The 25902-nt window shown below is 45.6% G+C and overlaps 1 protein-coding gene across 1 annotated transcript in view; it reads right to left on the bottom strand.

Annotated features, from left to right (window-relative positions):
- LOC135919327 (guanine nucleotide-binding protein subunit beta-2-like) overlaps positions 1-25555 on the bottom strand; it is a 65887-nt gene extending 40332 nt beyond the window's left edge. Inside the window, exons 1-3 of the mRNA XM_065453077.2 lie at positions 24750-25555; positions 12988-13047; positions 8656-8801 (exon numbers count right to left, since the gene is read on the bottom strand). Coding sequence (XP_065309149.1) covers positions 8656-8801; positions 12988-13047; positions 24750-24752 — 209 coding nt within the window. The 5' untranslated portion in view covers positions 24753-25555. The remainder of the gene's footprint in view (positions 1-8655; positions 8802-12987; positions 13048-24749) is intronic.
- Between the last annotated feature and the right edge of the window lie 347 nt (positions 25556-25902).

Below are 25902 nucleotides of genomic sequence, written 5' to 3'. Positions count from 1 at the left end.
TGAAGCCCTCCAAGAGTTCAGCTTCAGTGAGCTCTAGCATGTCATCGTCCGAGACAACGCCGCGGGTGGTGTTCATGGTACGGTGCGGAGTTACTGTTATTTGGGTTTCGCCAAACGAGACAAGTTTCGGCAGTTTCTCGTACTGCTTCTTATCGTGGAGCTCCAAGAGAAGATCACCACTTGTCATTCTCGACGCCTTATATCCTGTTCCAAAAACTTCAGTTAAAGACTTCGAAACGAGGAACGGTGAGATGTTACGCACTAGTTTGTCTGGGTTTTCTGAGTGGATCACATGATATTTAGGAAAGTTCTGGACTTGTCGTCCGAAAAACTGAAAGAGATCTTCGGTGCGCCCTCGTTTGTGAGGGCGATCAGGGAGTTTGGGAAAAGCGTTTTCCATAAGTTCAGTAGGGTTTTCGGCCGCGATGCCGACCACCCACCATGGAGCCCAACAGGGGGACGTGACAGGAGTTCCTGCTAGAGAGACCCTGCCAACGCCAGCCGTACATCGCTGCTATAACCAAATACAGCATAACCAAGGCTGGCTAGCTACACAAGGTTAACCCTTGCCGCCGGGAAACTAGGAAGTGAGGAGAAGTAATGAGAAGACAGGAAAGATGAAAAAGACGAGAGAGAAAGACGAAGATTGGAGAGGAGGACAGGAAAAGGCGACTGCCGATTTCCCCCGGGTGGGTCAGTCCGGGGGTGCCGTCTACGTGAAGCCGAGGCCAAAGGGGTGTGTTGCCGCCGCCGAGGGGCCGTAAAGGTCCAAACACCCGGCATTGGCTCAACCCCCAGGATCCCCTTTTCCCCGGACACGGCTAAGCCGCGCACGGCTACACGCGGGAGGGTCCGACCCTCGTGTGCTCGGGTCCGTGGTGTCGCAACACACCAAACGCCTGCTGACGCAGACGCCCCTGCGGGGCAGACAGGAGAACACGAAGGCGAAAGCCCATCCGAGAAGCAAGTCACCTGGGGCATCTCTGGCACAGAGCAAGCCACAGGCGAGTCAAGTAAGCTGTGGGCGCAAGTCGTATCTCCCACTGCCAAACCTACACCTGTTACACCACCGATGACGCAACACCCTGAATACAGATGGGCAGTAGACGAGAATAGACAACTCAAAACAGAATTAGAGGAGGTTAAGTCTAGGATGGCACGCCTCGATGCACTACATTTAAAGGAATTGGGCAACGTGCACGTCAGGCCCGGCGAACGCACCGGTTGTGCTGCCCATGACAACGCAGCAACCACAAACAGTGTCGCTAGCGTACCTCGTACAGCAGATGCAGCTTGTCTTTACTAGGTCATGAAACGAACTATCAGCGACCCAAGTCAGACGCAGATCCCTCGCAAGAGAACTAGTGAAAGCCCGGGTGCTCCCACCAGACAACTGAAAGAAGTAGGACCAGATTACGAGAACAGCAATCATGGCTAGACGCAGCAATAGTAAATACAGTGAACAAGTGGAAATATGGCAGTGGAATTGCTGCTCACTGTTGGAAAACCTCGCAAATTTCACAAAATTCAATGAATCGTCTCCAGTCCCTCCCGATATTGTATGCGTAGAGGAGGTAGGCAAACACCAGGTAAATCTGAAGAACTACGTGTGCTACAAGAACCCGGAGTACCCCCAAACAGCGACCTTCGCAAAGAAGGATCTGGCGCTGAGCATTAGATATGCAGGGAACGAGGCCATCCAACATCACGTAAGCACGGTCTGGCCTCGAAAACGCTGCCTATCGAAAACGGTAATAATCAATGTGCATAGCCCTCCCAGATAGAAACACGCCGACTTCGAGAATATACTATAGTGCACTCACTGGACCTTGTTTATTGAAAGGACAAACTTATATTTCTGGGAGACATTCATGCACAGTACGCTAACTGGGGCTATAGCAGAGAGAACCCCAAAGGAATAATGCTAGCGGACATATTGGAAAGGTACGACCTATAGCAGCTTACACAGCCAGATCTCCCCACACACATCAGTAATAGTGTCTCAAAAGACACGTCGTCAGATCTCACATTCATGAACAATGCGAGTAATGCATTTGATCAGGCGGGTAGCTGCTGTAACCTTGCCTTCGATCTTGGGAATAGCTTCTATGTTTGACCCGTTGGCTGCTATATGCGTGCCGAGGATGCGTATCTTCGGGGCTCGGGGAATGCAGGAGCCGTCTTGCGTATACGGGATCATTTCGTCACATTGACGCAATTCGCCGATAGGCTTGGGCCGGCGGCGAGGGTCGTGGAGGAGCAGCTCTGATTTGAGTGAAGATAGTCGGAGACACATGTCATGGAGGTAGGTGCTTAACTATGCGGGTCCATGAAAATCGTGTAATCGTGCGTGAAAAAAAAAACAATGGGCTGAGAAAGTATAAACTGTGTCATGAAGTGGAATTTAGCAGAGGTTCGATGTATGTGCATAGAGTTCAGGGATTCGGTTCTTTTTTTTTTCAGAAAGCGTGTCTCCAGTTTGTTTCTGAATGAGTTTCTCGGCTGTCTATAAGCATCGTATAGACCTTACATTTTGCGTCTGTTAAATATTATGCTCCGAAAAAGAAGAGAAGAAGACGAAGTTAGAAGCGAGCGTGGAGCCGAGCGCGCGCCTGCATTTTTTTAGTTGTTTTTAGCAAGCGTCGAATAAAGAAGACGTTCTCTACTTCGGCTCCGCTTCCTGGTTTTCAACATATGGTGCCGTGACCAGGATATCAGACCTACAGTTGAAGACCCCTAACGATGAAGCGAGCTACCTGAAGAGGACAACCGACCGACGCGATCAACGCGACGACGCTGCGACAGAATCGAAGAACGATCCACGTCATCACGAGGCCTACCATTCCCGACGCGACGACATGGAAAGACTACGACGTAAGCGTGCTACCGTTCGAGCGGCGGTCACCAGGATCATCAACGACATGACAACTCTTATGCAGACGGAACCAACGCCGTATGGTGAGCTTACCGACCATCTTAACCTACTGAAGATAAAGGAAACTATGCTTACGGACCTTGATAACCAGGTAGAAGAGCATGTTACGGATGATAACCTTGAGGATGAGCTTCAAAGCGTCGAACAGTATCAAGAATCTATCGTCCTCGCGAAATCCCGCGCTGAACGCATTTTATCCGATCAGCAAACAACGACTACGCGCGAATCTCACGATGACTTTCGTCAAGCACGCGCACACGCTAAGCTACCGAAGCTCGACGTGCCGAAGTTTCATGGTGACCCCATTAAATGGCCAGAATTTTGGGATCAATTTGAGTCTACTATTCACCAGAACAGATATATTACAGACGTAGACAAATTGAAATACCTTCGGAGCTACTTGATGGGTAAAGCGGAAGGTGTCATCAGCGGCCTGTCGACAACTAACGAGAGCTATAGCACAGCTATAGAACTTCTCAAAGAAAGATTCGGTCAGAAGTCACTGATTGTTAACGACCACATGCGTCGCCTTCTAAACCTACGTAAAGTTCGTTCTTGCGAAGATTTCGAAGGGCTTCAAAGGTTGCATGAAGAAGTGCAGACTCGCGTGAGATCCCTGCATAACCTTGGCGTCGAAGAAAAAGAATATGGAGTGCTTCTGAAAACTGCTATAATACAAAATCTTCCGCAAGAAATGGTGCTCCGTTATAATCAGCTCATCTTGTCTTCGACAAATACAGGCGTTACTAGTGACAGGGTAAATGAAATGTCGGTTCTTCTAGACTTCTTGAGCCTTGAAGTAAGAAGCCGGGAACAGACTATAATGATGACTTCTGACAAGAGAGAACAAGCCTCAACAGCAAAACGACAATCTAATGAGCATTTCCAAGGTTCTGAATCTATGCTAACCGTGAAACTGGCTCCAGAGAGTTGTATATTATGCGGAGACAAAAATCACTCGGTGGATGTCTGCACAACGGAACTAACATTACACGAAAAGAAAGAGAAACTACGGAAATTAGGATGCTGTTTCCGCTGCGCTAGACAATTTCACAAAGCTAAGGAATGCCGAAACTGGAAGAGACTAAGCTGTGCGAAATGCAAGGGACGACATATCACCACGATGTGCGACCCAAAATGGAAGCAGAAGAATACAGAATCGCAGACAACTGTTTCCAGCTCATCGACGGACTCGCTAAAGTACAGAGTTCTTCTGCAGACCGCACAAGTTTGGGCTCTGGGCACTGGAAGCAAATGCTTTGTAAGAATGTTGATTGATGGTGGCAGTCAACGCAGCTTCATCACGGAAGAATTATCTAGGAAGCTGAAAGCCACCGTGTTAACCGAAGAGCGGCTTACAATCAAGGGATTTGGAAACGTTTCAGCACCGCGGAAATATTATCGGAGAGTACGAGTCACGCTGCATAGCCAGTACGACTCAAACTCACTTGAAGTAGAGGCGATAGAAGTTCCCGCAATATGCAATGACTTGTCAGCATTAACAGAGATAAATGTACTTGCAAAGTTGAAAAACAAGAACTTACGTTTGGCTGACGTCAACGCAGTTAAAGTCTCGCCTGAGCCTGGAATAAGCGTCCTAATAGGTGCAGACTATTACTGGCAGCTTGTCAGCGGAAGAATTCATCGACTGGACGACTCCTTGACCGCCATCGAAACTGTCGTAGGATGGACACTTCATGGATATACCAGAAGTCCACCTAAGTTCTACAAGCCGGACACCGTAAGGAACTTCAACATATGCCTAACGGAAGACAATGTTTCCCAGCAACTGAGGTCTTCCTGGGAAATAGAACATCTGGGACTGACTAACGAAGACAGACTTTCGAAAGATGACGAACACGTCCTGAAGAACTTCGTGGAAACAACTATTAGACACAATGATCGCGATAAAGTTGAACTGCCGTGGCGCAGCGATTGTTCCCAGCCTAAAAATAACCGGGATATCACGTTAAAGAGGCTGGAGACCTTGCAGAGAACACTACATCGAGAACCAGAGTTTCAGAAGGAATATGACACTGCCATTAGGAGCTACTTTAACGAAGACTTCGCTCAGAAGGTCACAATGGACAGTACGAGTGAACATATCACGTACTATATGCCACACCGAGCAGTAGTGCGACGCGACAGAACTACGACTAAAGTACGGGTGGTATTCGACGCCTCTTCTCATGCTTCGGACTCGCCTTCACTTAACGATGTCTTGTGGACAGGGCCGAATTTGAACCCCAACATCCTCGACTTACTGCTGAAGTTTCGCAGCTTCAAGATTGGAATTTCCGCCGACATCGAAAAAGCGTTTCTTCAAATATCGCTGGCTGAACAAGACCGAGACGCGTTTCGTTACTTCTGGTTTGAAGAAGGGTCTTCCAATATTGAAGAATTGCGCATGACAAGGGTTCCTTTTGGCGCCTGCAGCAGTCCATTTCTCCTGGCTGCAACTCTGCGACACCACTTCCAACTGGTAGAAGCCAAATACCCTTCTACTGCCAAACTTTTGAAAGATCATTTCTATGTAGATGACTTGGTTATCGGGGCCCAGAACAAAGAAGAAGCGCAGCAAGTTGTTAGCGATTGTTTCAGTATCTTGAAAGAGGCAGGAATGCATCTAACAAAGTGGACGACAAATGATGGACACTTACGAAACTTTTACAATAGTAGAGACTTAAAGGTACAGTTCGATGTAGAAAACGAAAAGAAGATTCTTGGTCTCGTTTGGGATACCGACAAAGACATCTTAAAGCCATCACTAACGAAGATGATTGAATCATTGAGCGAACAAAGGGTTACGAAGAGACAGATCTTAAGCTTCGCCTCACTCATGTATGATCCCTTTGGATTCTTAGCGCCGTTCGTGCTGGTAGTCAAGTTATTTATACAAAAACTGTGGTTAGAGAAATACACATGGGATGCGCCACTTCCTGAGTCTCTCCTTATAGAGTGGACAGCGTGGACTAAAGGCCTCAGAACTGTTGATCAGCTGGAAGTCAAGAGATATTTTGGTGAAACCCTCCTGGGCAAGAATGTGCAGGTTACAGTACACGCTTTTAGTGACGCTAGCCCAGTTGCGTACGGCGCCGTGCTTTACCTTCAGATACGAGATTTCAAGGGAGCCACAACAGTTCAGCTACTACTAGCCAAGTCGAGAGTCGCACCTATACAAAGGATAACTGTGCCACGATTAGAACTGATGGGAGCCCTAGTTGCAGCTCGACTAGCTGCAACAGTGAAACGTGCCCTAAATCTAGTGGACATTGAAACAGTTATGTGGACAGATTCTATGATCGTGATTCATTGGCTACGTGGTTCGGCGAAACGTTGGGAACAGTTTGTAGCAAACCGAGTTACAGAGATACTCTCCCTAACTGATTTGAACATGTGGAGACATTGTCCGAGTGATCAAAACCCAGCCGATTTACTGTCAAGAGGATCCACTGCGGAACAACTCTTACAAAGTTCAATTTGGTGGAAAGGACCAAACTTTCTCTACACTGAGACGACAATCAACGAGCCCTGCTACACCGAGGATACAGTCGAAATTGAAGAAACTACCTGTACAGCAGCAGCAACGCCCGACACAGTCGGCCTGGAAGAGGAAATTACGTGTTTGAAAGCAGCTGCTCGACCAGTGCTTACTATTGTAAACATCAACGACTATAGCTCTTATAACCGACTGATGCGTGTAACTGCGTGGATACAACGATTTGCTAGAAATTGCAGGTACACAGACACCAGGAAGAAGGGACCTTTAGACGCAACTGAAGTACAAGAGGCTGAAATTTATTGGATACGTCGAACACAAGACAAAGTATTTGGACCGGATGTCAGCCGAATGGACGTTACACTCCAGCGGTTCAGACCATATCACGACGAATTAGGGCTTCTTCGCTTGGGAGGTCGTCTCCAGTTCAGCAACCTCCGGGAAAGTTCCAAGCACCCTATTCTGCTTCCTGCGTCAGACACATTCACAACGCTGTTGGTCAAGAAGGAACACCAACGACTTTTACACGCTGGACTCAGTTTTTCTTCGGTGCTCACGATAGTTTCGACGGGAATTCAGGGCGCAGGCTCTCTGCCTCCAGTCTGTGAAAGATCTTCACAGACTGGAGGCCACCAATAGTGTGTCGACTACTCAAGAACAGTCATGGAATTCTTGGGCCGAAACTATCTGCTTCAAGAGTCCAGAAAACGAAGAAAACGATACAGAGGCAGAGACAGCGAAAAGAGAAAGCGATGCCATGAAATTAAGAAAAGAGGATATGGGACTTTTCGGATTTTGTCTAGCGTGGGATGATATCTCTTTAGTTGTGTGTGAAATATGTAACCAAGTCACAAAACCACAGGCTCTGCGAAAGCACTTGGAGCAGCGGCATGGGAGCATCGACACCTTTGGTAGGGATGACCACACTGCTGACACGTGCGTGCTCCACCCGGCGGGTGTAGGGAAGTCGTCGGGGCACAGCTCCTTGTCATCGTCGTCCTCATCGTCGTATTCAACGTTATCGTCTTCCGCCCTGCGACACTCGAGCGGGCTTGCCGGGCGCCCGTCGTCAACAGCAAAGGCTCCATCTGGGTCCTCACTGTCAGGAAGGCACAGCAGTGGGGTGAAAAGGCTAAAACGAAACAACCACACGCTGGCCCCCGTGGTCCAGGTGGAGCGAATACCACTTCCACGACAGCCTGAAGCCATGGCCGCCCACAACCGCTCACCAGGCCTTGAAAAAGAATTACCTTCACCCCAGCAGCCACTACCTTTAACGCCTGGTGGGCTAGGAATGCTGTCTGGGCCGGGGCCAGGGCAGGCCAGTCACATAACACCCGACGCATGCACCATCAGCCCGTCAGCAAGGGTGGCTGCGAAGGCTTCCACTGCGGCACCTACGCCCATCAGGAAGACACCTGCCAGCAATGGTTCCACCACGAGCAAATCAAAGTGCTCATGGTGCCGACGGCTTTGCCGACGGCAAAGTTCGCTCATGCAAACTGCGCACTTCTAGTGGCAACACGTTGCGGAGACCGGCACAGATGCGGTACCACCTAGAATCTGCTGCACAAGCTCCGTCTTGAAAAGAAACAAGCATACGCTAATTGTTCGGCCGGGAGCTGTTGAATATTATGCTCCGAAAAAGAAGAGAAGACGAAGTGAAAAGCGAGCGTGGAGCCGAGCGCGCACCTGCATTTTTTTAGTTGTTTTTGCCAGCGTCGAATAAAGAAGACGTTCTCTACTTCAGCTCCGCTTCCTGGTTTTCAACAGCGTCAATTCCTCATTTCTTCTAAACAACCCACCTGAAGAGTATGATTCACAACTGGGCCAAGAGAAGTCGAAATGTTACTGACTTTAGCACGCTCTTCAATCTAGCTATACGAAAGAACAAGGGTATATCAATACGGAGCAGTCTGGAGTCTGTGGATATATATATATATATATATATATATATATATATATATATATATATATATATATATATATATATATATATATATATATATATATATATATATATATATATATACACACTTTACAAGGAACGTCCATGCCAGTCTATTGTGTGTATAAGGCCGGTATCACACAGGCCTGGCGTTACGACTAACTTCAGACAACTGTCCCGTTCGAGTAATGCCCTTCGCACATGCAACATGCGTTTACACTACATATCGCAATAAGTCTGGGGCGTGGGCGCGTTACTACACTTTAGGCGTACTTGCTGTCTCCGCAGAAATGCGCCGAGGTCACTTTGGAGATGTGTCCCTTGAGGACGCGACGTTGCTTGATCCGAAACTTGGCCTCTTTCTCGATGTCCTTGAGCGCTTCCTGGAAGGTTTTGTCCGCGGCCGCTTGTTGTCCTTCCTGCGATCATGCATAAAGGTTGCAGGAACAATAAAGGCAAACTCCGAGATTTCGTTGTTCAAGCTCGAGGTTGGGGATGATCCTTAAAGAGGTACCGACGTGATATTTTCGACTATTTATTTCTTGCGCTAGGTGAAAGTACGAGACTTCTAACTCCTAGAAAGAGTCATAACAAGCCTGAGAGCGACATTAATTTAATATAACAGTTTTTCTACAGCTAGTTTCATTTCATTTCCGGGAGGATACGGGGGAACAGGACATTTCGACGTATTGACACTCACTTGTTCACGACACAGTATCCTCCTGAGAAACGAAGCCGAAACTGGCTGTGGAACAACTACTGTACCAAATATTTTACGATGTGCTGAGGCTTGTCACCATCTAGGGTTCCTAGGACCTTCATTTAAGGCAAACAACATAAAATGAATTGCCGAAAAAATAATCTCCGTATTCCTTCAAACATGGCACATGCCCATGATGGGCATACATAACCCAAGAATTTGGTGGTTGGAGAAAGAGCGCAGGTATTAATAACTACAGGAAGGAAACGAAAAGGTAGAAGAGGGTGAAACTTGCATGGGTCACTATTCCTTCTTTATTGCTTCATTTTTTATATTCTCGACTCCTTTTTCGCCAAAATTGCGACGCCAGTGACGTTAATGCTTGCTCTAATTTGATCTAGAAAACAGCGTAGATCTTTTGTGCGTGTGCGTGTGACGTCGTAGCCTCACAGACAGCTGATTGCAGAATACGAAAGTGTCGTCCATGCTCGCGCTCTTCGGTTTTGTGCGCTGTATTGTTGAACATTTAAAAAAGATATATTCGCTGATCCCACGCCCTGCCCAATTTAAACAGCAGGCTGATAGCGCCGTACGTGCTTCATAAATGAACATTTTCTTAGCATTATTAAAAAGCATATTTAACGTACCAGTATATTTTGCCCGGTCGACGCATCTGCCAATGACATGACATCAGTTTCGAAAGTATAAAAGCATTACGCTGGCTACCCGCAGAAAAAGAAAAGAAAACGAAGAAATGAAATAAAAATGAGACGCTTCGGCTCCATTACACGTGTCTTGTTTACACCAAAGGCGCTGTGGTCGCTGTCCATCTTCACCTTTGGTCACGATCCATTCCTGATTACAGTATACCTATCGTCGCCTTGATTTCAACATTGCCTCAAGCTCCAGCCTCACGCCGTTAAAAAGGAATCTCCTCGAAAGTCAGCCTCTGAACGCGTCGAAAAGCCAGTAGAGAAAGCTCCCGTTCTTTTTTATTATTTCTTTTTTATTCTACCGCGCCTTCGGCCTCGTGAAGTTATTTTCTGCCTATCCTACATGCACACGTGCCTTCATCCCAGCCATCTTTTGTTTGTCCTACGGTTGTTTAGACTTGGATGCGCCTCGCCGACCGCGTTCTCGCCGGCTGCGCAGTCGCGGGGAAAGGGCTTTATGTAAACGGAAGCCCAAATGGGATCGTGACGTCACTCGCCACGGTTGTCTCCTTTCGAGCGCGGTCTCTCTCACAGCCGCCGTCAGGCCCGCTTTCCAGACCCGTGGCTTCAGCGAAAGTGCGCGCAGCCCCCCCCCCCCCCCCCCCTTTGGACCCAGAACTCTCTCTCCGTGCTCTCGTCATCAAGCCTTCAGAGCACATAAGCCACCCGCCACGTCGTGCGCACAACGTGACGTGACGAAGCTGCGGTGACATTGCCGTCATATTACAATGAGTTAATGAATTAATCAATCAAGTGCTTAATTAACGCGCCCAGGAACAACACCAAAGTCCGAATGCTGGTGCATGTTATAGAGTGAGAAAAATTAAGTTAAAAAAGAACTGGTTAAAAAACGTTGCACATGCTAGATTTAAAAGAAAGTAGGTAAAAGATAAGAAAAAGACAAGAGTTGGCATAATACGTAAAATACGAGAAAACAAACACATTAAATATAAAAATTCTACTATAAAAAAGAACAGTTTACATTCCACAAGGCGCCCCAAGGTAATTTCACAAGAAAAAGGATAAATATATAGGCTTGAACAATGTGGGAAGGTTGCTAACATACAACGCGATCCGAAGCTCGGTAACGAACAATGATAGCGACGTATGAAAAATGTCAAGATCAATAAAAATAAGCTCGAACATCGAAAGGTCCGCTACATGGTGATCTTACGTGGTATTCGAAGCAGGTGAGGATATAATAATGATGATGATATTAACTACTACCATTACTACTGCTGCTAATAATAATGATAATTCTCGTGTTGCAGTAGCCACTGTCACTGATCGCTTAGAAAAGTCCACCATTTCGTCAAGTTAGAACATGGTTGCAGAAAGCAATAATAACAAGAAAGGAGTTCTAGGCATTCCATACATCCATTCCTTGTCGCACAGGCTAAGGAAAGAGGGAAGCACTCGTAGGTACGGTGTTAACGTTGTTCTTACGGTTGCCAGTAAATTAGGTAAGATTTGTTCCGCCGTGCAGAGAAAGAATGAGCTGGTAAAAGACAAAAGGAGGACGGGCATTTGCTTCGTAAAACACACGCACGAAAAAATTCACGGACTGCCGTACTGGTGTGGTTTATAGTGTTCCTTTTAGTTGCGGCCGCTTCTACGTTGGGCAGACAGGCCATTGTGTTAATCAGAGGTTACTAGAAGATAAAATTTCTTTAACCGAAGCACATCGCCATCTCATCTTTCTTTGCACTGTCGAGACTAACCGCATGCCAAATTTCGGTTAATGCGCTGTTTTATACTGGCACAAGAACGAAGAAACGCCTCTAAGTGTCGATGCCTGGCTTGTCAACAGTATAGTGGAAGCGCATGTGTGAGCCAGCCTTCGATTAACTTGCACAAAAAAGAAATGAAATGCCTAAACAGTTATCTCTCGCGTATGCCCGCACGTGAGCTTGGTTGACAGGTGGCGCGTCACCATAGCCGTGCACGCGCAGGTACGTTTTGTTTCTACGTTGTTTTTTTGCCGCCGCAGTGCGCCCTTCAGTTGATAGGCGGCGTTTGTGTTGTCGCTTCCTCTTCTCTTGTGTCCGTGTCTCAACACCTCACTTTCTTTCAGGGTGTACAGCGCTCAGCGATTGAAACGCGATGCTCGGACAACATGGCGGTCGGTACTTCCTTGTGCCACCGGTGGGCGATGGTGACACTGAGATGATGCATTTTGTGTCACATGAAAGCGAGAATCATTTTGGTGTATTGTAACTGCATTCGGCCTCCTCAGCGATCATTCAGTGATCACCGGTGGCGCAAGGATGTACCGGCCGCCATGTTGTCCGAGTATCGCGTTTCAATCTCTGAGCACTGTACATAAAATACTGTTCACAGAAAACAGGTCAATAAGTCACTGCCTACGAGTAAACCTCAGAATTTTGAGAGCTAAGCGCGTCTTGAAGAGGGAAAGGGCGCTTAAACGTAACATTACTGGGGATTCTTCGCATGCAGAGGTATACACAGACACGCCGCAGAAAGTAAATAATCCGAAAGCACGATTGAAGATGGCAGCATGTAGCTACACAATGCTGACAGTAAATTGAACTAGTTGATTCGTTCACCAATTCATTCACTTTCGCGATAAATCCCAACTGCAGAGAGCTGCACAAAAAGAACAGAGGGATGTTGCCAAAATGTCATGCATGGTAATAAACAGAACGCTCGTCAAGGTCCAAAACGCTCAGCGCTGCTTACGTCGGCTGACCGATAGTCGATTGATTGATTCGATTTGATTTGAAAATGTTGCCAACTTTTGTCTTCAGCTTTTGCAAAGAAATTCATTGTCATGTTAGCACGCACAAAAACACGAGACGCAGAAAAAAAAAACGAACAACAGCAATGACGAGCGTCTTGGCGCTTACGCACTTAAAGAAACATCCATAAGGAGCACTATGACTTAAAAGGCCAATATCACAAACGCAGTCGAAGAGTTGGATACTTGCTAAAGGGGAAGACGAACTGTACAGATGGCACAGCAATATATATACATACATACATACATACATACATACACACACACACACACACACACACACACACACACACACACACACACACACACACACACACACACACACACATATATATATATATATATATATATATATATATATATATATATATATATATATATATATAGATGTAGCAACGTTTATGTATAGCCAGACAAAAGACAACAGCGCTTACCTTGATCTTGATGTTTAGCAGTTGTAATTCGTCCTTGAGTTCTTCAAGCTCGTCCTGCTCCTGTAAATTGAGTGATATGGGTAGAGTACGCATACCTTACTGCAATATGGTGAATGTGCCATTTAAGATCATTAGATCGACACTATATCGAATGCTACCGGTTGTTCGTTTGTCTATTATGCACTCGGTATGCGCCAATTACATCACACCGCTTTAAGGGATCCCAGATAATCAAAATTAAGTCACAGTCCACATTACGATGTCACTCGTACATACGCTTCTGCGCGTTTTCGGATAAATCCGAAAAACACTCGCCGGTAAAACTTTTCCGAATTCGGATTCATCTCACAAACTCTGATTCTGAGAGGACGTAGCCTTAGAATACTAGAATATGGCTTTCCTTTTTCTTCCCCTCGGACTTACCAATGCATTGCGCCGCGAACACCGCAATGCAAGACACCTACAGAAAAAGCCACGCGCCAAAGCGCAGCAAAATGGGCTGGGCATACAAACAGATAATTGAAACAAATTTCCTTGCTAAGAAAATATTCATTTAGCGCAACTAGATGGCGAAGAAGTAGACAGACCAGAGCGCTACTCGCTGCGCTACATGCGATTCTCTCTTTGTCAGAACACACCACGAGCACGCGCCGACCTCTCCTCGACGAATGGGAAACAGGTGCCACCAAGTTAGATTTTTATGTTAATACGTAAAATTTTGTAACTATCTAAGCATCATCATCATCGTCATCATGTCTGTTTTTTTACTGTAGGACGAAGGCCTCTCCCAGCGATCACCAGTTATCCCCGATTTCAACTTGCGCCATTTCGTATTTTCATCACCCCACCTAATCTTCTGCCGCGCGCAACCGCGCTTCCCTTCTCTTGGCACCCATTCTTCAACTCTAATGGTCCACCGGTTATCTGTCCTACGCATCACACGGCCTGTTCAGCTCCCCTTTCCTCTCTTAATGTCAACTGGAATATCGATTAACCCCGTTTGCTTTCTCCTCCACAGCGCTGCCTTCCCGTCTCTTAACGTTACGCCCAGCATTTTTCGTTCCATCGGCCTTTGCGTGGTCCTTAACTTGTTCTCGAGCTTCTTTGTTAACCTCCAAGCTCCTGCCTCATACGTTAGCACCGGTAGAGTGCAATAATTGTGCACTTTTATTTTCAACGACAGTGGTAAGCTCCAAGTCAGGATTATATAGCTACTATATAATCGTGTATAGCTACTTCCCGAACAAGCTACAAAAAATATTGCTTCCGGGTTCTTCCAAATTTTTGTTCACAATATCACTCGAGCTTTAACTTCTAGTACGCTGAAGCTTTAGCTGTCGTTTCCAATAGAGACGTTCAAAAGGCAGATACAGGGCACTACACACTTGATTGTCATTTTCTGGCGTTGAGACACAAAGCGATGGGAGCGACGGTGGGCGACAGAGAACGAAGCCGATGTTGGTCCTTTGATATCTTGATGCGAAGATCGGTGATCCAGGCAGCCAGCACGTGTCGGTAGAGTTGCCTGTGCTCTTTTCAACGCCAGCGGTCCGTGAGTTGCGCGTGGCGAGTACGGAGCACCGGCAGCGTCCAAGCCAGTAGAGTACGACGCGCCGCGAATGGCCGTTTGACCGAGACGATACTTGCGATGAGGTTCTGTCTGTGACAGGAAACTATTGCACCCATATGGACCAGTGTACAGTGTGGCGTGGTGCGGTGCATCATCTCCAAACAATCTGCTTTGCCGGTAGCCATTTCATGCTTACATCTACTCTCGATTGCGGGAGAGCCAGCAATTTTATTCAATTACTATATTATTATTATTATTATTATTATTATTAGATCGTCGCTTAATTACAGCATATAACATACACAGACGAGGGTCCTAAAGTAGAAAGGACTCTCGGTGAAGATAACGCATAAATATTAAAAGAATTAACAGCAATGCGGGCAACAGAACCAATATATTGAGTAAGAAATGGAATAAAATGAAACGGAAAAAAAAATAACAAGAACGCCTGAAAGCAGAAAAACGAAGAACTTTAGAAATAAATACAACATTTAGAAACACAAATCTAGTAAAACTAAAGAGGCACGAACATAAAAAAGTTTACAGATATTTTAATGAATTAGTGAATGAAATTAAATAAACTGGATTTTAGAGACGCGGGCAAATGATCAATGCCATAATGTGACCGCACAGGAGGATCGCACAGAAGACTGAAGATGATTTACCGTAATTGGTAGAAACCTTAGGGAGCAAAAGACTCAGCAGCAAACCTGCTACAGTTGGCACTTTTTGAAAGCTCAGAATCAATGAAATTACTAGATAGTTGATTTTGTTATTTGTTTATGCAACAACACCATTAGTCTAAACCGAAACAAGTTATTAATAGTCAATATGTTGTTGCAGCGAAGATGAGTAGTGGCACTGCCATCGCGAAAACAGTGGAGAATGACGACTATGGAACGATGACGACAGAATGACTATTTAGAATGAAGATGGCTTCGTGATGACAGAATTACGACGACGAGTGATTAACAATAATTACTTAGATTATGGAACGAACGCGGAACGACGACCATGGTATGACGACGGCAAGGATAACGATGTAACGACGATAGAACAACTATTTAGGAATGAAGACAACAGCGTGATAACATACAGGAATTCTATAGCATTAACGAGAGGGTGGCAGGTCTTGTTGTGAAACTTAATAAGAGGTACAAATTGGAAGGTCGTACAGGTCTACGCCCCTACATCCAGTCATGATGACCAGGAAGTCGAAAGCTTCTATGAAGACGTGGAATCGGCGATGGGTAAAGTGGAAACGAAATACACTATACTGATGGGTGACTTCAATGCCAGGGTAGGCAAGAAACAGACTGGAGACAAGTCAGTAGAGGAATATGGCATAGGCTTTAGGAATATCAGGGGAGGGTTATTAGTAGTTTGCAGAACGGAATAATATGCGGATAATGAATACCTTCTTCCGCAAACGGGATAGCCGAAAGTGGACGTGGAGGAGCCCGAATGGCGAGACTAGAAATGAAATATACTTCATACTCTGCGCTAACCCTGGCATCGTACAAGATGTGGACGTGCTCGGCAAGGTGCGCTGTAGTGACCATAGGATGGTAAGAACTCGAATTAGCCTAGACTTGAGGAGGGAACGGAAGAAACTGGTACATAAGAAGCCGATCAATGAGTTAATGGTGAGAGGGAAAATAGAGGAATTCCGGATCAAGCTACAGGCCAGGTATTCGGCTTTAACTCAGGAAGAGGACCTTAATTTTGAAGCAATAAACGACAATCCCACGGACATCATTAAGGAGTGTACAATAGATGTCCATGGTAACTTCGTTAGACAGGATGCCAGTAAGCTATAGCAGGAGCCGGAAGATCTGATTAAGAAACGCCAATGTATGAAAGCCGCTAACCCTACAGCTAGAATAGAACTGGCAGAACTTTCCAAGTCAATCAACAAGCGTAAGACAGCTGACATAAGGAAGTATAATATGGATAGAAGTGAACATGCTCTCAGGAACGGTGGATAAATGATAATAATACAAATAATGCGTTAAAATTTAAGGAATTAGCAATTATTATAATTCAAAAATGAAAAGGGATAAGCCTAAAAGCAGGGAAGAAGAAACTAGAAGTAGACAAGAATCAGATTATGCGTTAAGAGACAAAGCCGACAATATAATTACTAATATGGAAGAGATAGTACAAGTGGCTGAAGAGTTTTATAGAGATTTATACAGTACCAGTGGAACCCACGACGATAAAATTAATGGAAGAGATAATAGTCTAGAGAAATTTGACATTCCACAAGTAACGCTGGAAGAAGAAAGCCTTAAAAGCCAGCTATGCAAAGGGGAAAGGGAAGATCATGACGTGGAGGAGCCCGAATGGCGAGACTAGAAATGAAATATACTTCATACTCTGCGCTAACCCTGGCATCATACAAGATATGGACGTGCTCGGCAAGGTGCGCTGCAGTGACCACAGGATGGTAAGAACTCGAATTAGCCTAGACTTGAGGAGGGAACGGAAAAAACTGGTACATAAGAAGCCGATTAATGAGTTAGCGGTAAGAGGGAAAATAGAGGAATTCCAGATCAAGCTACAGAACAGGTATTCGGCTTTAACTCAGGAAGAGGACCTTAGTGTTGAAGCAATGAACGACAATGTTGTGGGCATCATTAAGGAGTGTGCAAAGAAAGTCGGTGGTAACTCCGTTAGGCAGGATACCAGCAAACTATCGCAGGAGACGAAAGATCTGATCAAGAAACGCCAATGTATGAAAGCTTCTAACCCTACAGCTTGAATAGAACTGGCAGAACTTTCGAAGTTAATCAACGAGCGTAAGACAGCTGACGTAAGGAAGTATAATATGGATAGAATTGAACATGCTCTCAGGAACGGAGGAAGCCTAAAAACAGTGAAGAAGAAACTAGGAATTGGCAAGAATCAGATGTATGCGTTAAGAGACAAAGCCGGCAATACCATTACTAATATGGATGAGATAGTTCAAATGGCTGAGGAGTTCTATAGAGATTTATAGAGTACCAGTGGCACCCACGACGATAATGGACGAGAAAATAGTCTAGAGGAATTCGAAATCCCAAAGGTAACGCCGGAAGAAGTAAAGAAAGCCTTGGGAGATATGCAAAGGGGGAAGGCAGCTGGGGAAGATCAGGTAACAGCATATTTGTTGAAGGATGGTGGACAGATTGTTCTAGAGAAACTGGCCACCCTGTATACGCAATGCCTCATGACCTCGAGCGTACCAGAATCTTGGAAGAACGCTAACATAATCCTAATCCATAAGAAAGGCGATGCCAAAGACTTGAAAAATTAGACTGATCAGCTTGCTGTCAGTTGCCTACAAACTGTTTACTAAGGTAATTGCAAATAGAATCAGGAATACCTTAGATTTCTGTCAAGCAAAGGACCAGGCAGGATTCCGTAAAGGCTACTCAACAATAGACCATATTCACAATATCAGACAGGTGATAGAGAAATGTGCGGAATATAACCAACCCTTATATATAGATTTCATTGATTACGAGAAAGCGTTTGATTCATTCGAAACCTCAGCAGTCATGGAGGCATTACGGAATCAGGATGTAGACGAGGCACATGTAAAAATACTGAAAGATATCTATAGCGGCTCCACAGCCACCGTAGTCCTTCATAAAGAAAGCAACAAAGTCCCAATAAAGAAAGGCGTCAGGCAGGGAGATACGATCTCTCCAATGCTATTTACAGCGTTTTTACAGGAGGTATTCAGAGACCTGGATTGGGAAGAATGAGAGATAAGAGTTAATGGAAAATACCTTAGTAACTTGCGATTCACTGATGATATTGCCTTGTTTAGTAACTCAAGGGACCAATTACAATGCATGCTCACTTACCTGGAGAGGCAAAACAGAAGGGTGGGTCTAAAATTAATCTGCAGAAAACTAAAGTAATGTTTAACAGCCTCGGAAGAGAACAGCAGTTTACGATAGGTAGCGAGGCACTGGAAGTGGTAAGGGAATGCATCTACTTAGGGGAGGTATATTGCCCGCGGATCCGGATCATGAGACTGAAATAATCGGAAGAATAAGAATGGGCTGGGGTGCGTTTGGCAGGCATTCTCAGATCATGAACAGCAGGTTGCCATTATCCCTCAAGAGAAAAGTGTGTAACAGCTGTGTCTTACCAGTACTCACCTACGGGGCAGAAACCTGGAGACTTACGAAAAGGGTTCTACTCAAATTGAGGACGACGTAACGAGCTATGGAAAGAAGAATGATTGGTGTAACGTTAAGGGATAAGAAAAGAGCAGGTTGTGTGAGGGAACAAACGCGAGTTAATGAGATCTTAGTTGAAATCAAGAAAAAGAAATGGGCATGGGCAGGACATGTTATGAGAAGGGAAGATAACCGATGGTCATTAAGGGTTACCGACTGTATTCCAAGAGAAGGGAAGCGTAACAGGGGGCGGCAGAAAGTTAGGTGGGCGGATGAGATTAAGAAGTTTGCAGGGACAACATGGCCACAATTAGCACATGACCGGGGTAGTTGGAGAAGTATGGGAGAGGCCTTTGCCCTGCAGTGGGCGTAGCCAGGCTGACGATGATGACAACAGCGTGATGATGACAGAATGACGATTACTGATTGGCAATAAATACTTTTAGATTATGGAACTAAGGTGGAACGACGACGTGATGACGACGATGGAATGATAATTTAGGAATGAAGACGACGGCGCGATGATGACAGAATGACGATGACAACGTGACGGCGACGATTGATTGGCAATAAAGACTTTTATATTATGGAAGGAAGGCGGAACGACGACGATAGAATGACTAGTTAGGGATGAAGACGATGGTGTGATGACGAGACAACTGCGATGACGACGACGACTGATTGGCAATAAAGACTTTTATATTATGGAACGACGATCACCACGATGGAATGACAATTTAGGAATGAGAACGACGGCGTGATTACGACAGAATGACGATAAACACTGATTGGCAATACATATTATGAAACCGCTATAGTTGAGGAAATTGCCGGTCCTACAAAAGAACACAAACGGTCCACAATGGAGTTAGCCCACAATGCGCTTCTGTGTCACCATGTCCTTTATTGTGGTTGTTCCGTCTGTGCTATAGAAGCAGAAACAAAAAAAATTGGGGTTTTACCTGCCAAAACTACGTGCCAAAACTACGATCTGATTATGAGGCACGCCGTAGTGGGGGACTCCGGAAATTCGGGATGCCCGGGTTTCTTTAACGTGCACCTAAATCTATGTAAGTAAACGGGTGTTTTCGCATTTCGCCCCCATCGAAACGCCGCCGCCGTGGCCGGGATTCGATCCAGTGACTTCGTTCTTAGCGGCCCAACACCATAGCCACTAAGCAACCACGGCAGGTAATACAATCCGAAGAGTTAGAGCTTTTGCGTACGCCAAGTGGCTTTGGTACGCTATTTCTAAAGCGTCCTGTAGGGATGGTTTTAGTGGAGTCATGTCTCACACCATCTGCAAGTTCCGGGCGTGGCGCTCCGAGGCCAGATAGCCCACCACGAAAACTAGAGAAGGTTCCGCAGGAAAACTATCGCTTTAAAAACGAAGTGTTTTCCATCGTATCCTTGACGCCAGAAGCGTGAATCCGTTCTACCGTTTCTACGCGCACGGCAATTCCACCCGACAAGTATTTGTCTCTACAATATAGCATGTTACTATTCAAGAGGAAGGCGTAAATAGTAACACGAGCGCAGGCACAAAGTAAGGCTTGGTCTCAATTAAATATTTATCCAAGTTAGTCATCGAATGCGAACATGTCTACATTGAGTTAGGAATATAACATCTGAAATAAAGATTACAGCTACACATTTCATGCTACACAGTTACTCTTGGAACGATGGGCGGAAAGCGACGTTTAGAACACGAATGTACACCGTTCGCCCCTTGTCATCACCGCCACCCTGTGTACCCGTATACTCAGAAATTCGACACCAGAACGGTTCGCACGAACACCAGGTGCCGGGAAGTTGCTATATAGCAAACATATAATTAGAGATACCAACAAATTGCTGCCAACAAATTACTGTAATTGATATCATGCTGCGATATGATATATTTCAATTGCACATACGTTTTTTTCTTATTGATCAACGGCGCTCGTGTACAGCGCGCAAGCTTCAAAGCTATAGGGTTATCGGATATTGCGGAAGCTGCCCCCAAACGGCCACCTACTGCATGAGGTTAACATCATAGCCGTGATTACAGAAAAGCCACAAGCACGTGATCTTAATTCATTCATTGCAATGGCCCTAAATTCGTTAATAACGTCGGTCGGCGCTTTTTCTTCGCAACCGAAGGCCAACTATCACGAAATGTACAATCCACAAATAAAGAGATACACTGCATTTATTCATTTTGGTGGTTTTCTGGTTCGTACGTTTTCCCGTCTCGTACGTTGTATTTCTGCGCGCCCTTAAAAAGACGTATCAACGGGATTCTACAGATACTGAGAAATTGTAAGAAAACAATAATATGAAATTACTACAAAAGCATGATCTGATGAAATAAACTAAACAAAAATCAATAAATATTTCAACAGGGGCGCGGAAGGTGCTTGAGAGATTACGAAACTTGTTCGCGATATATTTTTTTAGACGTTTGTAGTTTGTTTGTTTGTATTACAGGAACGGGAGCAGAGTTCAAGGCTGCTAGGCCAGGCTAGGCCCGACAAATGCACCTGCTCCTGCTGGCGTCCAGTTATAAGCATAATTGTGAACACACAATACATAACATCGAAGTCACAGAATTAAGCAGTGCAACGTGAGAGAAAACACCAAGCTATATACAAAATAGCATATCAAGTTAACAACAATTCTGGACGAAACGATTGCTAAAATCAAATGAGCATATTAACAACGTTATACATGGAGAAGTCACGCATGATACAATTTCGCACTTAGCGAATGTGAAACACAATATACTAAAAAAAATTGCAGCAGTCAAAGCTACAGAATTTCAGCAGTTATAAACATGCCATATATTAGCTGCTAAGTAAACATCCTATATATTCTATTTCGTGCTGTATCAGGTGTGTTCTTAAGATTGTTTGGGTAATTTAATGTAGCCATTTAGGTCTAAGTGATTTAACAAATTAGGAGTTTAACAATTTAGATGCTGCCAGCCATAAGGTGTATTTGTTTTTGGAACTGTCGCAATTTCTTTGGCTATACACTAACAAAGCTTCCGATTCAGATAATTTTAGCCTGTAGAGTTTGTTCGTTAACGTATACAGAGTTGTCATCTTTAAGTTATAAGCAATTTTTATATGTAGACTGTTGCAGATAACATAATTCTAGTCCTTGAGATAGATTATTCAGAGAGGCGGACATTACTTGTGCGAGACGTCAAAACCCATATTCAACGAAATAACAAAATTTCACCAATTATCTTTTTAGTTAACTATCTTGTGGCACATATTGTAATTTACGAATTGTAGCCGGTAAGTTTGCAAAAAGGGATTTCCAGAATGACGCCAGTTTAAAAAATACGCCATCGAACTTACCGTAGAAATGCACTGCTCTTCCACACGCTTTTTTTTTTAACAGAACGATATTTTATGCATTGAAGCACAAAAGTAACTGGAACGCCCACGTACTTCGTTCCACACTTTGGGAAATGATGCCTCGAAGCTGGCGTCATTCTGGAATTCATTTCAAGTGGATACGTATTGCAAGCTCACCGGCTGCAATTCGCAAATCGCAATATGTCCCACAAAGTAATTAATTAATAACCTAATTAGTGGAATATGTGTTTAGATTTCTCGAGCTAGTAATGTCCGCCTCTTCGAATAACCCATGCTAAAGGACAAGAACTATATGCTATTTGCCACAGGTGATACTTAAAAATTCCGTAAAACTTAAAATATTATCACCCTGTATATTGTCACGCTGTAGTGACGATGAAGAACGCAGTAGCAAAACTCTGAATCCCGAAACTAACTTTTTTATTGAGCGAACCTGTGGCCAGAAGAGCAAGCATCAGTCAAGCACATGCAACGATAGCGGCGGGCTCAGTCGGCGATCGTCGAAAATCTGGTCTGCGGCCGGGTCAAGGGCGTCGCGACTTTTGCAACTTTTGCGCATGACCAGTGGCGTAGCAACAGGGGGGGCCGGAGGGTCGTGGGCCCCGGGTGCAAGCCAGAGGGGTGGGGGCGTCATATACGTCTGAAGACACCCGGAACCTGTTGATATCCTCACCTTCCTCGACTACAGGCGGGGGGAGGGAGGGGGGAGGTGACAGAAGACCTATGGGCCCCGGATGCCAGACGACCTAGCTACGCCACTGCGCATGATGCGTTGAAAGTTCCAGAGTAATCGCCTGGTGTCAGCGTCCCTTCCAGAAACTACTGCACAATTAGCGTTGTACATACGATCAGATTGAACAAGGCGCGGCGACAACAGCCAACGGACAGAACCATCGACTACACTCGAGCAAGATGCAAATCACGCAGGCGCGTCTTGCGCCGAACGACAGCGAAAGTTAGCGGGTGTAATGTAGTCCCCGAGAAATGGATACGCAAGTACATGTGTCAATATGCTGTATTAGCCTATCTGCCTCGTATTGAGCGTTGTGTGTTTAATAAACAAGTTATACTTACTGAAACACTGTAGCGTACCTTGAGGATTCTTGGAATAACCTATGGATTTTTTTTTTCAAAACGCGACAAAGAGCTGTTCATCATTCTGCGAATACGTAGTACCCCTACAAACAAGCAATACGAAAGCCGTGAAGGAAATAGCGAGTAATACAATACTTTCTTTAGCCAAACTGGACTCTGATCCTATTAAAACATCCCGTAATTTTACTCTGTTGAACAGACTATCTACATGTGCTTTCCAGGACAGATAATCACCGAATCGAACACTGAAAAACTTATTTCTACTTGTTCTACATGCGAACTTCAAGATCATGTTAGTTTACTGCTCGTTAATTAACGCAAACGTGATGTATTTAGTTTTATTTATATTTCATTACAGTATCCCTTGGGAGGCTTTAAAACTAGTTATGCCCCTGTGTGTCGTTCTTTCTCGTGACCGCGTAGCCCCCAGTATTGCGGCACACTTAGCCTCAGTTGAAAAATAGTGGCCGATATGACTCACTCTGATGCCTTGTATGAACGCAATTTGGCAGCGAATTCTCTGAAGCAAACACACTTGTTGCCCATTCGTAGGTTTGCTATTCGTGCTTTGGGCGATTCTTTTGATGATGAATTAAATAAGACTCGAATTTTTTTAAATCCCTTTTTTTCTTATTCTGCCGAATATAATTTATTCGGGTTTGGTGACTCATCACTATGTCAACAAAGGGTGACCATGAAAACCTCGTAATTTGTGAGCCACTACTGAATCATAAGAAGTTTCGTACCATGAAGAATAGTGTTCACCGAACTCATCCCACAAGCCATGTAAGTGCTTGCGGACGCCCCTTTAGCATTAATTCGTTATCTGCATGGTCGCGTTCGAGAGTTGGCCCAAACAATATGGCCATGACCATGCATGTCCCTCTCCGTGATGTCCATTTTCCCCTGCATAGGCGCGTTAACAAGAGTGCTTCGGAAATCTGTAAGGCTTTGAGGAAGGTCCATGAAAGCGAAGTTCAGCTTGGTACCCAGCTTAAGGTATAGCACGGTTCCGCAAAGGAAATTTGAGATGAGTAAAATCATCATTTCTGCGCATCAAGTTATTAATTGATTCGTCCTCCTCATGCCCTCTATTAACCTCGTGTTTATCGCACTGGCAACTGGTTGAGCTACTGGTTCTCGGGAAGGAATTGGAATCTGGTTCAGTCTCCGGAATAGCTATAGCCAAGACAAGTTCTTTTTTTCTCCTTCAGCTGCGAATCTTTCTTCTGCACCAGTACAGTGGCTTCTAGCCACTGTAGTACCAGTGCGTGTGCATGTGGGGATGGTGGTAGGGGCGGTTCCTTTTTAGCATCGTGCTGTATAGTTGCAGCTGGATGCCAACTTTTTTTTTTCTTTTCGTGCAAGCGCTGCAAAGATACAATCAATGACAATGCAAGCGGGGAATGAAAAATAATAAAGACGAAATTCCCTCATCGCAGTCCATATACGCCGGCGGCTCCAAGCAACGGGCTATAGCCTCCCGCGCATTCACACTTATTCTTTCCTCCACCTTCGCGAAGACAATCGACACAATGACAGGCTTACACTTACCATGATTGACGCTCGTCGCCTCCCACTCCTAACGCACAGAACACGCACTCTTTCTCGACCACCCGCGTATCGGTGCCCGTTCAGTGGCTCGTTGCACGACAACGGAGATGCGGTGGTTCACATGCACGCACTGTACGCAGTTCTGGCAAAGAAACAAGACACGCGGGACGAGCAACGTAAGCCGCCGGGGCCAGTCAGCGACAACACGCCGTAAACTCGCTGTACTAAACGAACAACGCCACCCGAGCTGGAGACGCGCACACAACACCTGTGCAACGGAGGCAAGTCAGTCAGGTGCGACGCGCTTTCACCACGTGTCCGTGCGCGTGTGACGAGTGCCGCAGGGCGCGTCCCTCTTTTGGCCCCGTGTTCGTAGGAGGGGGGGCGGCGACGAGAAGCCGTTGAATTGTGCTCAGCGTTGCGTGGTCCGACGCGCTTCGGCGGCTCGACGGCGGGACGCGTATCCTTCGAATGTAATGCAATTAAGGACAAAGCAGCCCCGAGCCGCAGGGCTTCCCCCTCCTGGTGCGACGTGCATCAATCTGGTCGAGGCCTTGGCGACGGATCGACTCAGACACTAGCGGCGCGCGCGACACACCTCGCGCGCGCGCGCTAACAGGCTTAAGCGGACGCAAGGTTGGGGCCCAGTGGGCAGCCGCCGAAGCCCGCGGGTCAATGTTATGCCTCGTAGAGCGGGTTAACGGGTACGGTAGCATGGGTGGGTGCCCTATATATCTTCGTGTGACCGTCACCTCGAACTTAAAGGGACACTATTAAGAGCAGCACAAGACCAACCTAGTTATCGAAACTGTTTATTGTTTTTCAGACAGACAGTATTTGTGGAACGTGAAGCCGTTGACTGATAGGGCGAAGAAAATGTGGGTATGTGCTCCCCGTTTTGACGTCACGAATTTCAGTGCAGTTTTTTTTTTGGTGTGGGGGGGGGGCGTATTATGTGACAGAAAAAATTCGGAGGGCTTAATTGCTAAGTAGGTCGCGTCTTTGACTCCTGTAGAATGCGTGGCACACCTTGCTTATCGTCAAACAATTCAGCCCTGGCCACGGTAGTCCCGAGTCCAAGCGCTGTTAAAATCCGTTAAATCACAAGTAGCTTCATGATTCAAGGCGTCACTTCGCGTCTTTCTTTCCTGCG

The sequence above is a fragment of the Dermacentor albipictus genome, chromosome 2 (genome assembly GCF_038994185.2).
Source record: "Dermacentor albipictus isolate Rhodes 1998 colony chromosome 2, USDA_Dalb.pri_finalv2, whole genome shotgun sequence".
NCBI lineage: Eukaryota > Metazoa > Arthropoda > Arachnida > Ixodida > Ixodidae > Dermacentor > Dermacentor albipictus.
The sequence above is the reverse complement of the archived record's forward strand: the minus strand, read 5'-3'. Positions and strand labels throughout refer to the sequence as shown.